The 16,267-nt window shown below is 34.9% G+C and overlaps 1 protein-coding gene across 1 annotated transcript; it reads left to right on the top strand.

The window, feature by feature from the left end:
* LOC124931392 (la-related protein 6C) lies at positions 1-4,317 on the top strand. Its single transcript, XM_047471842.1, has 10 exons — positions 1-545; positions 616-697; positions 809-903; positions 978-1,049; positions 1,128-1,207; positions 2,894-2,972; positions 3,094-3,141; positions 3,224-3,292; positions 3,375-3,509; positions 3,755-4,317. The coding sequence occupies exons 1-10, from the start codon at positions 237-239 to the stop codon at positions 4,061-4,063; spliced, it is 1,278 nt and encodes a 425-aa protein (XP_047327798.1). The 5' UTR covers positions 1-236; the 3' UTR covers positions 4,064-4,317.
* The last annotated feature ends 11,950 nt before the right edge of the window (positions 4,318-16,267 follow it).

The raw sequence follows: 16,267 nt of genomic DNA, 5'->3' as shown, positions 1-16,267 counted from the left end.
ACCACATAATATTGACACATGTATCACAAAGAAATGACATTTCCCAATGAAATTGGCGCCGAATGTGGAGTCAATAAGAAAAGAAACCAACGGTTTCAGAAAACTCCCTAGATGAAGAAGAAGAAGATGAAGAAATGAAGAAAAGAGATAGAGAAAAAAAAATGCACCTATTCTAGAGAATAAGGTTTCCTGAAAAAATGCACTAGTAGTTTACATTTACTAGTAGGATCCGTAAAATGGCGCAGGCTCATCCAGAGCAGAAGCTCCAAGAAACCCAACATCAGGCGGAGAATAAAGAAAGCAGTAGTACGAGCACCGCCACCTTCAAATTCAATGCCCATGCCCCAGAATTCGTTCCCAGATCTCATTCTCAGGTACCCTTATCGGGATACTACTACCCCTGCTTCCCATTTATCGGGACTAGTGAACCCTCTGATTGGATTTACGTTGGTGATCAAGAACCCATTTTCTCCATTCCCGATTCGCCCACCAACTATTCGAAGAATGTCCTAACTGACGAGCTTCGTCACAAAATCGTTAAACAGGTCTTCTTTTCTTTTCCTTTTTTGTTTTTCTTGATTCCCATTTCACAATTGATTCAGAGATTCTTTGTAGGTTGAGTATCAGCTAAGCGATATGAGCTTGTTAGCCAATGAATCCATGTTGAAGCATATAAGTAAGGATCCTGAAGGATATGGTAAGGATCTTAGATCATTAATGAATTTTGGGATCAAAATCTGTTTCATTTTCAAATAAATTTGTAGATTAGAAGATGTGATTAAGTTATCAATATTCTAATTTTTAACAGTCTCAATAGCTGTGATTGCATCTACAAAGAAGATCAAGTCTCTTACCGGCAGTCAGCATCTCCTCGGGCAAGCTCTTCAATCTTCTCCCAATCTCGTGAGTGAGTTTGTTGATTCTTTTACTTTAAAAAGAACAGCGAATTAATCTTCTTCTTTCATTTATGTTTGTAGATTGTGACTGCTGACAACAAGAAGATAAGACGGAAAAACCAATTCACTGAAAAAGATAGAGAGGAACTGCAGGTATAGCAGAATACAAAGGATTCTTTGATCAATTCATAATGTTTTAGTGTGTCTATATGATTGATTTTTTTTTTGTAGGCAAGGACTGTTGTTGTAGAGAATTTACCTGAAGATCATTCTCATCCAAATCTTGAGAAGATATTTAGTGTGGTTGGAAGGTTTGATGATAAATGTTACTTTTGCACATTAAACTTGCACCAAATTGAATAGGTGAACTTTCAAAATGACTTGAATCACCTCTTGTGGTTATATTTTTTCTATACTCCATTAAATTAGCATTATGACCAAGTAATTACAAGTCATGACATGTTTAGTCATGAATTAAATACGTCAATTCATACCTGAAAACATAAAAACTGAAATCTCCAAGAGTCAAGTGTGATCTCTCAAACAAACACATCTTATGAAATTGATCTCAATATGATACTCATTTCCTTCTCATGACATCATATTTGATCCCAAAAGACATTAATTTTTGATTTCTCCATTTTTCTAAGAAACTAGCATGACCATCCACAATCATAACCCCTCACTTCAACTTAGGAAGTTCTTAGTGAGAATCGAACCTTAGTCTCATGGGCAAGACTCTTTTCACTTGAAGTACCCTAGTGGGTTAATTCCTCATTTTTGTTCTAATCCTTGATGGCGTATTCATTATGCTTGACGGCTTTCACTCGTTCTCCAAGAATATCACAAGTCTTTTAGGTGGAAAAACCTTCTCAAGTTGGAGAAGGAAATGTCACTAGAATTTTTTCTTCAGTCAAAGACCCCACTATGTAAGTAAGATTACAATATCTCTCTTTTCTCAAGATGGAACTCTCACAATTCTCACCAAAATGTGGTGGAAAAACAACTCCCTTTTCTTGAAGGGGAGTCCAACATCTTTCCCTTTATTTTTTCCCTTTATTTTTTGAAAAGGTAAAACTATTTCATTAATCACGTGAACGTGAAGATTCTCAATGTTCTCATAAATCCTTCCTTTCTTGCAAACCACAGCATGATCATCGGACGTGATCAATGTTGCATCATCACAAGTCGTCATTTGTTGTGCATGAGTTTAACCCACTCATCACAAGACTTATCCTTTTCTCTTTCAAAGATGATTTTTCACTAGATGTGTTGTGATGAAATGAGATGCTTCATTTCTTCACAAGCCTCCCTATTTATAGTGGATGTAGTGTGTTAAAAAATAATGGTCATCAACTATTGCATTATTTTTAAGAAGTGATTTGTCAAGTGAACATTTGCAAGAACATTGACTCTTCTTTCCAATGATTGTTGGAAGAATATTCATTCCTTAGAAGCATGGCTAAATCATTTTAGTGCTTTCCTAATTAGATTTAAGAAAATAATTTCATTGAAACCATAAAGCGCAAAAGTCGCATTAACTATGGTAAAAGTTGGAGTGAAAAATACAGGACACGTGTAGCTATGAAACGACATGGCTAAATGAAGTAAAACAAAATTTTTTTAACAATTCAAATCTTAAAACTTCTAACAGTTACTCCCTTCAAATTTCCTTTATCGAGTCAAAAGACATGTCAATGTTGCTTGTGACAACTTAGGGTCGGTTCGGCAGCAAAAATTTTCATTGGTGAGGATGAAAACTATGCCTTCTTTCCAAGAAGAAAGGGATGAAAATTTATAGGTGTGAATGGCCCATTTGAATGTTGAACGTTTTAAGAGTTAAAGGAGTTCATAAAAAGCTAACAAAGGGAGGTAATTTGAATCATTTTAAAAGTTTAGTAAAATGAGTCTTTGGTGCAAGTTAAACGAGAATAATGTGTATCATTTCATATTTCTATAGTAAAATCGCAGTCTTAATATTGTTATTTTATGAACAGTGTGAAAAACATCCGTATATGCCACCCACAGGGATCGAATTCTTCTCGTTGCAAAGGTGACTTTGTGATCAGTAACAAAGTATGCCTACTTACAACCCAAATTAATTATGGCTTTCTTTTCCTTCTTTTTATCTTGGGAGTGTTATTTTATATATGTATGTTTGTTCACATGGGTGGATCGTTTTCTTAATCTGTAAAAGATTCATGCACTCGTGGAGTTCGAGTCTACAGAGATAGCCGAGAAAGCAGTACGTAATAAAAATGACCTCTTTATTACCTTTTATTATCTTCTTTATGAAAATGCCTTTGAAAAATTGGTAAGTTGGTCAGGTTGAGAAGTTGAACGACGAAAGGAACTGGAGAAAAGGTCTCCGAGTGAGGTTATTGCTACGACGATCGGTACTATAGAAGAACAACGAATGTATATTTTATATATCCTCTTTGATGATGATAACTGATCATATTTATGAAAATTTTACAGCCAAAATCTGTTCTAAAGAACAGGAAATCAGAATTCGATGGGATCTTTGACGATGATGAGACTTCCCCACACTCACCCGAAGAATCCTCTCACGCTCAGCCATCCAACTCTGATTCCATACACGAGAACATTATTGTAAGTATGTCTGTGATTACAGCAAAACCACCGAAAAGAGAAGACTGAAATTTAAGTGTTTAGTTTTAAATATAAGTGTCAAATTAGATAAGTGTAAAAAATAAATGCTGAATAAGCCAATAACTGAATTTTAAGAAGTTACATACTTTTGTTTTGAACTGAATCTAAAAAATTAAGTGGTTTAAACTGATCAAATAAGTTGTGTTATCAAACACTGACTGAAATACTTTTGTTTTGGGGGGCAGGCTGAAGAAAGCCCGACGGGATCAAAGAAAGGAATTAGTAGAGGGCGTGGGAAATCTCGTACTTGCCCTTCGAGTCCAATCCATAATGGGCGGGGATTGCTGACACCGCCTCCTCCCCAGTTGAGCAACTTGAGTATTAATACTGCTACTACGACTACTAGTCATTATGAAATAACTAGTGCGAAACTCACTCCAACAAAGGGGCCGAGGATGCCTGATGGAACGAGGGGATTCACAATGGGAAGAGGAAAACCACCTATTCCTACTGCATCTTCTTCTCCTATCTTGGCAGCTTCTACTATGGATTGATGGGGATTTTTGTTTTTATTTCTTTTATGGCTTCTGTCTGTTGTTGGTTAACAGGTGAAGAAGGATTTGTTGTTTTGTCCAATAAAAAGTCTAAAGTCTATGGGGATTGAACTGGACTGGACTGGTCTCTTCCTTTCCCCATTTTAAGCAATAACAGCATTTATGCACACATTTTTTTGCTTGGGTGAACAAATTTCTTTCCCTCTTCTTGAGGATTTTGGTGAAATGGGAATTTGATTCTTTTCTTTAGTTGATGTTAACACTAATGTTCTACTATGCATGGATTTCTAAGTAATGCTTGATTGAGTTGGATCTAAGTCTGAGTTTAAATATAAAAAAATGTCTATAAAAAGTCCTAGAAAACATTTTATTTTTGTCTAAGCATTTGGATATTTTTTTCCACAACAAACATCAACTTTCATTTAAAACAAAATGATAAAACATTGTAACACAATAAATTTCTGAAAAGGCTAAGGTAACATACAATGTAAGGTAAAACAATTGTAGTTTTATATTGTCCCAACCTGTTTGACAGTCCGACCGGTCAAACTAGATTTCAAAACTATGGTATACAGTAATCTAACCCATAAATCAAACACCTCAATTTATTTATTTTTTTATTCCTAAGTAAAAGAATAACGTACAAAGCATCTCCTTAATATATTATTAAAAATATTATTTTATTTTATATGTTAGTAAAATAAATTAAACAAATAAATATGATAAATAAAATAGTATAAATTAATGTTTGTTTATTTGTGCAAATAAAAATAAATAAATAAATATTTAGAAAAGTGCTAGTTAATTGCTAAATTTAATGCCAAGAATTCCCATTTTCATTATTAACAAAAAAAAAAAAAAAAAAAAAAAAAAACAAATTCATGTTGGAGAAAGCAAAGACATTACTTGAGACCACTATAAATAATTACCGACTATAAAAGTCGAAAAAATAATTATCCGACTGAAAAATCGATGCCGACCATGAACACTTCATTTGTCATACACCATCACTCTCGATTTATCTAGAATTTCTCGTCATCAAATACATATCTATTGATGATCAACTGACTAACACATCACAAAAACTTGACTCAAAACATTTTGTATTTTTACGTAACATGTACCACTCTATTGCGTTTGAGAGAAGATATTAAAGACTACAATATCATCAATCTTAAAAGATTAAGAACCAAGATCAATCACTCATCTCTCAAAAAAACTCTTGAGTTTATATTTAGAGACTCTTTGTTTCATCTAACCGTAATCGAAGAGTCAACATTTAATATTAATTTCTTGTAACCTTTTGGTTTAATATTTTCTTTACTATAAATACCCAAATATGTAAATACTAATCATAAATTATTATCAATACAACTCTTTAGAATTTATCATATTTTTTACCTTCTCCACCTTTTATATATATATATATATATATATATATATATATATATATATATATATATATATATATATATATATATATATGCTTAATTTCAAAGTGTTCGGATTGCCGAGTCGAGAGTTATGATTAATTTAGATATATATGTGAGAGTAAATGGATACTTGGGTCGGATTGTGGGTTAACTCATAAACTTAAAACGGTTAAAAATAAAATTAAAAATGCTATATGTATGTTTCGAACTTGTAACATAACATAACAAGTACAACCCTTTAATCAACTAGGCTAATAAAAATTTAAATTTTAAATTTAACACCAAATTTGATGAACGCGGGATATTTTAACAGTATAAGTTAAACTTTTTGAATATATATATATAAATATATAATGATGCTTAATTTCAAAGTATTAGGATTACCGGGTCAAGAGTTGTGGTTAATTTGGATATATATGTGAGAGTAAATGAATACTTGGATCGGATTGTGGGTTGACCCGCCCATAAACTTAAAACAGTTAAAAATAATTAATAATGTTATATCTATGTTTCGAACTTGCAACCTAACAAAATAAGTACAACTCTTTAACCAAGTGTGATTGAGATGTGGTTTGCCGATAAATAATAAACCGGTATCAATTGAAAGTGATTAAAAAATATGAATCAAATATTTGACCAAAGTGTGAAGGTCACAATGCTAAATGTTAAAAAATATAAACCAAATATTTGATTAACCAAAATTAAAGCGTAAGATTATAAGATGAGAGGTTCATTCGAAAAAAATATGTGAGAAGATATGTGAGAAGATAAGTTGTGTTACCGAAGTAAATAAAATGTGGAATGAGAGTGTTCTATTTTTTATTTTAATATATTATTCGTGATTTATTAAAAATTTTAAACATTAATTACATATTTTTTTTATTTATATTTTTATCCTTGTATTCGTACGAGAATCTTTACATAATAAGTGGTTAAATAAATCCATTTTTAATAATACATCTCTATAATCTTTTCGTTAATATGTTTAAAGAATTCACTATTTATATGCCTACATTTTTAATGAAGAAATAAATGGTGAAGTAATAAAAATGATTATGAGTGATTTTCTAAGTTTAGCATAACTTATGTATTGTCGGAATCCATACAATGGGCTGTCATGAAACCAATCATAAGCCAACTATAGTTTCACCCTCAATAACTTAGGGGTTATAGTTAGCCATAATAGTGATTGGTCTTTATACCCATCACTATTATATCTTATATAATGTCGATTGGTTACAAAATCAATCGATATACCCCATTAAAAAATCGCGAAAAAAAGCGTTAGGTTTTATCACGTTTTGGAAGTAGTAGTACTAATTAGTTTTCAAACCAATAGGTGAAAGACCCCTTAATGCCAATTGGTTGGCCTACCAATTGGTGTTTCTTTTAGTTATATTACCAATTGGTCTATCTACCACCAATCGGTACTACATATATTTAATTAACAAACCCTAACTTCACTATTGCCGTCTCTCTTCTCTTTTCTCCTCCCCGAATCGTCGTCTCTATTCTCTTCCCTGAATTGTGCTTGCTGCCTGTATCCAGAATTGTCGCCCTACTTCTTTATTTGACATATACTATTTAGGGTATAAAATTTTGAACGATGTCGCATCTAGAATTTTTGCCCACCGATCCTTTTTTGATCTTCATCGAATCACCGCCGCACCCGTCTTTTTCGAATGAATCGCCTCCCGCCGATCTTCTTGTCAATCTTCTTTGGATCTTCTTGTCGGTCTTTTTGAGAGCACTTAATAAACCGGTTAGTCATTTTGTCACTATTTTCATTCATTTTAGCGTGCATTTAGTGGAATCCTAAATTGATATAATCACGGTGATTGTAAAAAAATCGACACAAAAAATAAGAGAAGTGTCTTATTTTTCCTCTACTGTGAATCCTTTCAAGGAGGATGATTATGATGTCCAAATCATTAAATCTCAAGTTAAAGCATCAATCAAGTTGATGCATACATGGATTGAAGTGTTTGGATGGAGGTTATTTTAAGGGGTTGTGATTGTGCTATTTATGTACTACACCTTTGTCATATGGGTATAATGTTGGAAACAATAACCAGTTTGAATAAAGAGAATATTTTTCTTAAAATTACGCTTTGTGAATCGAGCACTATCGTATCTGAACTAAGGAATCACAATTCAAAATCGAAAGAAACTTGATATATGTGCTTTGAAGGGGAATATATTGATTGGTATCAAGAATGATTTTAATCGAATAACTAAGAAGGGTGGTGAAGCTAGTAGTGAAGTGAAATTGAAGATAGAGAAGTTTGAGAAGAAAATATTTGATTTACAGCTTCAAGAGGAGTGATGCTGAATAGATTTAAACAAATGGATCTGATATGGAATTGAGAATCAAAATAATTTCCAATAAAAGAATCGATAGATGATTTTAAGTGGGACAAAGTTTTTCGTGTTTGAGAGAAATTGTACAAAATCTTTCAGGATTTGTATAGTTGGTTTAAATATTGATAAGTTTAACTGTAGTAAAAAAAACTATCACCCTAAGAATGAAATTGAAATAATAATAACCGTAGTAGAATGCAGAAAAATAGCGTAAAAGTAAGAAAGAATGAAAATAGACAAAAAAAAAATCTTACCCATGTTCAGACCAAGAATGTCATACATCCTGTTTACGGAAAATCAATTTAATAGAATTATAATAGGGATTACAAACTTTAACTCTCTTTGTTTGTTCTAGGTTTTTAGTCTCGCACTCGCTCTTCTCGTTTACAATATATATATATAGGTTTTAGAATTCATAATTGAAGTAAAAGATCATGTGATATCTTTGACATCTCCACCATGATATGATTTCGTGGCAATTTAGTTGACATTTATATAATAATACGATTTGATTGACATCTTTATCATTATGTGATTTCATGCCTTTTTTTAATCCAACAAATAATCACACATATATTCCTTCCCCTTTTTGTACCTAACATTAAGGCACACTAAATTGGCCTCAAAACCCTAGGCCTAATTCTACAAATTCTCTACCTTGTCTCTATGTCTTTTGTCAAATGAATGATCCTCATCACCAAGAACACCTAGAATAGATCCTCCTACTTCTCCGATTACGTTCCAACATTTGTGATGTGAATCAAGTCGTAATATTTTCAAAACTTGATTCTCGTCACCACCTTCGTGGCTATATCCACAGGATCCTCGTTTGTGTGAACCTTCTCCACAACTACCGCTCCACTCGCTATGACATCTCGAATTAGTGAAGTCGAATGTAAATGTTCTTTGTGCGCTCATGAAATATCGAGTTCTTGGACAAGTGTATGGCGTTTTAGTTATTGTAAAACCGTTCCACTTTATCGTGCTCACCCCAAGTTCACCCACGGGACCCTTCAAACAAAGTGCCTCAATGACACCCTCCGTCACAACGATATACTTGACCTCCGTTGTTGAAAGGGGAACTAGGATTGTAATTGTTCTTTCCATCTTACTGAGCATCCAAATAGGGTAAATATATATCCCGTTAGGGACCTTCTCTTGCCCAAGTCACCTACAAAATCAGCATCAACATATCCTCTCAATTTATCATCACCTATACCTACACGTTTAAAACGAAGACTAACATCTAAGAATCCCCCAACGTAACAGAGAACCCACTTCATTGCCTCCCAATGTTCTTTCCCTGGGTTCTCCATAAAGTGACTAACAAAACTAACTGCATGAGCAAGATTGGGTTTTGTATATATCATGACATGCATGAGGCTCTCGACAACACTCGCATATGAGGTGTTTTCCATTCTCACCTTTTCCTCCTCGGTATTCGGTGATATCTTTGAGGAGAGCTTGAAATAAGTATTTAATGGCGTTTAAACCGCCTTAGCGTCAAACATCCCAAACTTGGCGACCACTTTTCGGAGGTAGTCACTTTGAGACACAAACATGGAGCCTTCTCCTGATCCCGCTCAATCGCCATCCCTAAAATTTTCTTTATCGATTTCATATCCTTTATCTCGAACTCACTCCCTAGCAAACTCTTGACATATCATCCACGTATAATAATAGGAAAACCCCACAACCATCAACCCACTTGACATAGACACTACTATCGAAATTGTTTCTCGTGAAATCATTACGAACTATGAACTCATGAAACCACAAATACCATTGTCTTGGGGATTGTTTCAAACTATAAAGCGAGCATTTAATGAGACATACATTGCCTTTATCAATGGGTTTGACGAACCCCTCAGGTTACGTCATGAATATCTTCTCCTCCAAGTTCCCATGAATAAATTTCATATTCATGTCCATTTGTTTGAGCTCCAAGTCAAACTTATTCACTAGAGCGAGCAACACACTAATGGACGTGTGCTTCACTACCGGGGAGTAGACTTCGTTAAAGTCAACCCCTTCACATTGTGTGAAGCCCTTAACGACCAATCTCTCCTTAAACATTGACTTGTTACTACCATCTACACCTTCTTTGCACTTGAACACCCACTTTAAATCAACCACTCGCTGATTCTTGAGTTTGTCCACCAATTTCCATGTCTCATTTTATCAAGCGATGCCATCTCCTCCGCCATAGCACGCTTCCATTCGGTTATTTCCTTGCTCTCCATTATTTCTCTAAACAATCTTAGCTTTGAATCTTATACCTCATCTACCACAAGGAATGTAAAAGCCACCAAATCGGAGTAGCCAAATCTCTTTAGAGCTCGGGTTGTCCTATGGTCTCTAACTCGCACTAACTGGTAGGAATTAAGGTTCTCTTCCATATTTTTACCTTCCTCCTCTACCGAACCGTCTGTTTCATCATCTTCACTAGGCTCTCCCGTGTCTACCAATTCTTTAGTACCCTCTTAGGAGCTCTACCTCAAATCTGGTCCTCTCTCTAGCGACTTCTCTAACTTCGATTGACTATGTTGCCCCATAATAGGACTTAATTTCCCTAAAGACCATGTCATGCCTAATGATGCACTTGGTCGTCTCCCCATCATTGTAAAATAGTTTCCAACTCTTTACCCCCTCATGGTATCCAACGAACATACACTTCTTCGCTCTCGGATCAAGCTTTCCATCTCGTTGGTGCATGTAAGCCACACACCTAAATACCTTCAAGTTGTCGAGTTTTGGAGAAGCTCCATTCCAAACTTCTTCTAGTGGTTGGCATTCCAATGCCGTCAATAAACAATGATTGATAAGATAAGCCGCAATGTTAATTGCCTCACCCTAAAACCGCTTCGGTAGACCGACCTCAAACAACATACACTAGACACACATAAGTAGTGTTCTGTTTATTCGCTTTGTTAAACCATTCTGTTGTGGTGTCTGTCAGACGGTTTTGTGATGAACCATCCATTCTTCCTTGATAAACTGATTGAACTCCTCGCTTAAGTACTCCAAACCGTTATTTGTTCAAAGCTTTTTAACATTCTTCCCAATTTGAGTCTCTACCATCTTCTTCAACTTCTTGAACTTAGCAAATGCCTCATCCTTGTACTTCAAGATGTATACATAAACCTTGCGCAAACAATCATCAATGAAGGTGATAAAGTACCAACCTCTACCTAGAGTTGCAATCCTCACTAACCCTCACAATTCTTAGTGAACATAACTAAGTGTGTCCCGAGTTACCTCAATCGATCGCCCAAACTTCACCTCATAGCTTTATCATATATGCAGTTCTCTCAAAACTCCAAATCATCAAGTTTCTCCTTACCAAAATAGCCTATCTTACTCAACTTCTTCAAACCTCTCTCACTCACGTGCCCTAATCTCTTATGTGATAGACTCGTATGCGATACATCTCAAGGCTCTGTCACTACCTCCATATCACCAACCAAACTGCTTCCTTGAAAGATGTAAAGACTCTTCTCTCGTACACCTATCATTACCACTAAATACCCTTTTGTGACCCTCAATACGTTCTTCTCACCCTTTAATGCAAAACCAAGTTAATCTAGTAAGTCGAGAGAGATTAAATTCCTACGAAGGTTCAGAATGTGTCATGCATCCAACAATACCCTCTCGATTCCATCATGCATCTTCAAACGCACTGTTTCGATACCCATCACCCTACAAGACTTATTGTTACCTAATAAAACATCGCCCACCAAAGTCTTCTCATAGGTCTTGCATCAACTCTCATTAGGTGTCATATGGAACGAACACCCAAAATCTATAATCCAACGCTTGTCGGACTGATTAGTGGAGACAACAAGACTATCCACACTTTCGTACCCATTCTCGACCTCTTGAATAATCGCCTCTTCTCTACTCTTCATCCTCTCGTTACTCAAATCTGGACAATCTCGCTTAAAGTGCTTCTCCTTGTCACAATTGTAGCACTTAATAGATTTATTTCCGAGAGACTTTGAACGCCCATTCTTCTTAATTTTATAGTCTCTCCTCTTAGTTCTCTCTCAAACCAATAGTCCATCTCCCCTTACATTGCTCTATGCATTCTTCTTCTTTTGGTCCTTCTATCTCAATGCACTCATCACATCATCGAGGGTAAGCTCCTCCATTCCATGCTCGAGAATGTCTCATACGATTTTAGTAAAGAATTCAAAATCATCAGCGCCTTATCCTCATCCTTATATTTCTCCCCGATGTTTTCCAAATCAAGGAGAATCTTGACATAATCGTCGAGATGCGTCTACAAGTCTTTCACCTCAGTCATTCTAAACTTGAAGAATCTCTATTTGATGTAGATCTGAGACGATAGTGTCTTAGTCATATACAAATACTCCAACTGAAGCCACACCTCTATTGCTGTCGTGATACTAACAACCTTTCACATCACCTTATCACTAAGATTAAGAATCAAGGTGTTATAGGTCCTTTCCAACATCTCCACCTTTTTCTCCGCATCCATAATAGAAGAGAAAAAACGTCCATTCATAAAGAAAGTTTATCTCAATATTATAAAAAGTTTCTACGTGAGCAAGTCAAGAAGGTCAAATTCTATAACGTCCATTTGCTTGATCGTTCCAGTTTTATGTGCATGACGGTGAATCTGCTTTTAAAGTTGACTTCAAATGCATGACTTATATTTGTAGGGTATTTATGTATCTGGTCTTTCTTGTACGCATGCTTTGGCTGCTGCCCGTACCCAGAAATTAGATGCCTATGACTTCTGCCTAAGGTAATGATTTGCTCACATGTTAAAAAGATAACGATTTAAATTATTTTTTCAGGAATTACTCAACCGAATCGTGGTTGAATGAATATGCGGAGATATGTTATCTATTTTTTAATGAAGACGATTGGGATATTCTAAAAACTATCAAGCAACGAGTGTGCCTAAAACTACTTGTTAAGGTTAAGAAATGACGACCAATAAAATTATTTGATTATTTTTAGTCTCTTTTCTAATTAAACCAAGAAAACATGCAATCCATATGATCCCTACTAACTTCATGATGTTTAAAACTTCTATGTGTATTAGGTCAGTCCTTGTATCCGTCATTACCCAAATTTCACATTCTACTCATCATTTGTTTAGTTTTGAACAACTTGCACCAGAAGCAAAATATTCTATCTAATGAAATAGAATATACAAGCCATAGTCTATCAAATGTTTGTCCATTTACTATTATCCGTGTATAATGCGATGAATCAAAATGCCTATTGTTACTATCCTTAGGAAACAAAAACTCATCCACTCTTTTTGGACCTATATGTACCAAGTAAATTCTTAGTTTTTGACTAATGTTATTCCAATGTTAGGATCCTCCAAATTCTTAGTGGAATTTAATTTTTCATGTTGAGAGTCATTCTCCAAGTTCTCATTCGATTCACCCAAATTGACAGCCTCAACCAATTATTCATTTTTATAGTGACTTTATTTTTTAATCATCAAACTATCTTTTCCTCTCTTTCTGTTATATTATTTATACTAAAATATTTGTTAATATCACCGGCTTGACTTTAAATTATTGCCCCCTCCATTTGTTTCAATTTTCTCTTTTCAGCTATAAACAAATGTTTAGGAGGCATTTTACACGAGATCAATTCCAGTAGCTATAACCAATTTCTTGTAGTTGACAGATTCTGAAATTGTCGCAATTACAATTTCATCAAATAAATATTGAATTCATTTAGCTATATTCAAACAAAATTAATTTAATCAACATAACCTAACTCAACAACGCATTCCTTCATACCATGGAGCAATATAACTATAGAAGTATAGAACTATGATTTCATCGTTTCAATATATTAGAACATGTGTTATAATTAATTTCTATGATTTTGATTTTTTAAGTCTTGCCTACAAATTCCAACAATTCATTAATAATATAACAAAGAAAAAATCAATTAATGCAAGTAAAGCACTAAAGCTCCACTTATTTTAGACATTTCATCAAAATCACATAAGTCTATAAGAGAAAATATTTTTTTATTCAGCCTGTAAGATCAACAAATTGAAGAATCAAACAAGATTTGAAGCATATCATCAGATTGAGAAGAATTGGAATTGTTTGATACCTATGGGGCCATGAGATGGGCTAGATGGCCAGATGGGGATTGGGGGAGGCAGCCGACAGGCTACGCATGTAGAAATCGTGGCGAGCCTTTTGCATCATATTAAATAATATATATATATATACATATTAATATTAAAAATTTTGAGGCAATGACCTCTCTCGTCACCAAATAGGTCAGGCCCTGCAATACGCGTGACGCACTATACAGTACATATGATACACTATACAATTCGTGTCATGCACTATATAATTCACATATGGTTCTATTATTTGTTGGAATAACCTGACTGTTCACTTCTTTCTCTAAAAAGGCATGTGATTTGAGGTCACATGTGATACATCAAGGGAAGCAATCAAGTACTCTAGATACATAAGTAAAAAACACCATAGTTCCCATTATTCTTTGTTTTTGGGACTTTTAGGTGTGGGAGTCTATTATATGTCAAATTCTTCAAGCTCAACTTAGGATACATGGATTTTTCGACATAAGACATTGACTTGTCAAGTAGATAGGGAAGCATTTCACAGAGGGTTTTATTGACTTGTCAAAATTTCCCCTCGTGAAAATTATTTATTCGTAGTTGTAGACGTGATACATCATTTTTGTAGATGCAAGACACATAGTACCTAGTGAGTATTATCAAGGTTTAAGGGGACATAAATATCATCAACTGTATTCCATGAGAGCATATGTCTCTCCTTCGAACCCGAGTAATACTCTAGAAAGATTTCATCAAAATCATAGCCTTAAGATCTTTAGAAAATACTAGATACTAATCTAACAATCCGCAGTTGTGAAATGCTTCCCACATGTCTTTGGAAATTGGGAAACTCTTCTTCTGAGCAAGAAACAACTGGCATCTGTCTCTTACACAATGGAAAAAATCATGTGAGAATAAAATTCGCGCGACGCACTATATAATGCGCGTCAAGCACTATACAATACGCAACACACATAATACAATACGCGTCACGCACAATATAATTAATGAGACAATTCAAATGTATATATACCTAATAATTGATCTAGCAAGTTCTTTGCATCAATCTATTGAAGAATAAAGAGTTAGCCTTGCCAGTATTCACGTCCAACAATTTTTCTTCTTTCGAAGAAGTTTTTTTCAACCATTTCAGCAAATGATTCAGCTGTTCAACTTCATAATTAACAAGAGGATCGACCTTTACTGAATCATTGGTCTTAATCTATTTTTCCAAAGGGTTGGTGAAACTCTTAAACCTCTTTGGCTTCTTGGTCAACCTCCTTCGTCGATATCTAGTTGAACTTCCCTTCACTTCTTCCACTTCCTCCTCCTCCTCCTCCTCCTCCTCCTCCTCCTCCTCCTCCTCCTCCTTCTTCTTCAATTTTTACCTGATCCTTCTCCTTCTTATGTTGCAATTCATCGATCTTTTTTTCTCCTTATTCTCTTCCTCCTCCTCTTTCTCATGCTCTTCTTCTCTTTCTCTTTCTCCTTCTCCTTCTCCTTCTCCTTCTCCTTCTCCTTCTCCTTCTCCTTCTCCTTCTCCTTCTCCTTCTCCTTATCCTTATCCTTATCCTCCTCCTCCTCCTTTCCTTTCCTTTCCTTTCCTTTCATTTCCTTTCCTGTAATTTGTCTAATAATATGGCCATTTGGTTGTACAAAAGAAGTTGATTCTCTTTTATGATATTTATTTCACTTTTTATTTTCTTTACATAAGTTTTTATTTTTTTTACATCCTCCATCAGCTCATCCAATGTTGGAATCACTAGATGATAGAAAAGGTGTTGTTGATGAATCATTTAATGGAGTCACGGTGGGAGAGAATGAGTGGTGTTAGGGCTAGGGGAGTAAGTAGTTTCCTCTTGGCAAGTTTGGAAGGAACTACATCTTCATGCTTTATCTTCCTCCCATCTATTTCAAAGTATTCATAAAAAATATTGTCTCTCATTTCTTCAAAGTCCACCACACCGCACAAGATCTTCTCATCTTTAGACTCTTTCATCTTAGTGACAACCTTGACCTTTAGGGCAGTGATTAGATCCTGGATGGAGTTCTTCTTATTGGATTTATAGATAATATCATTGTGGTATAAAGGCTCATGCAACTCCGTCCTATTGGCAAATATATGGACAAATGTTTTGATAACCTCATAGATCCACACTTAGAAGGCTAGTGCGAACTCATATATGTTATAAACATCATCCAAAATCTCCATTGTCTCCTTCTTCCCCTCCAAGGTTTGCTTCTTGGCTAGATATACAGATTGGTGGTGTTTAATGTCCTTGATAACACTCTTCAACGTTGCTCTAAAGGATA

Source organism: Impatiens glandulifera, chromosome 3, assembly GCF_907164915.1.
Source record: "Impatiens glandulifera chromosome 3, dImpGla2.1, whole genome shotgun sequence".
NCBI lineage: Eukaryota > Viridiplantae > Streptophyta > Magnoliopsida > Ericales > Balsaminaceae > Impatiens > Impatiens glandulifera.
This window is presented reverse-complemented; position numbering and strand designations above follow the sequence as displayed.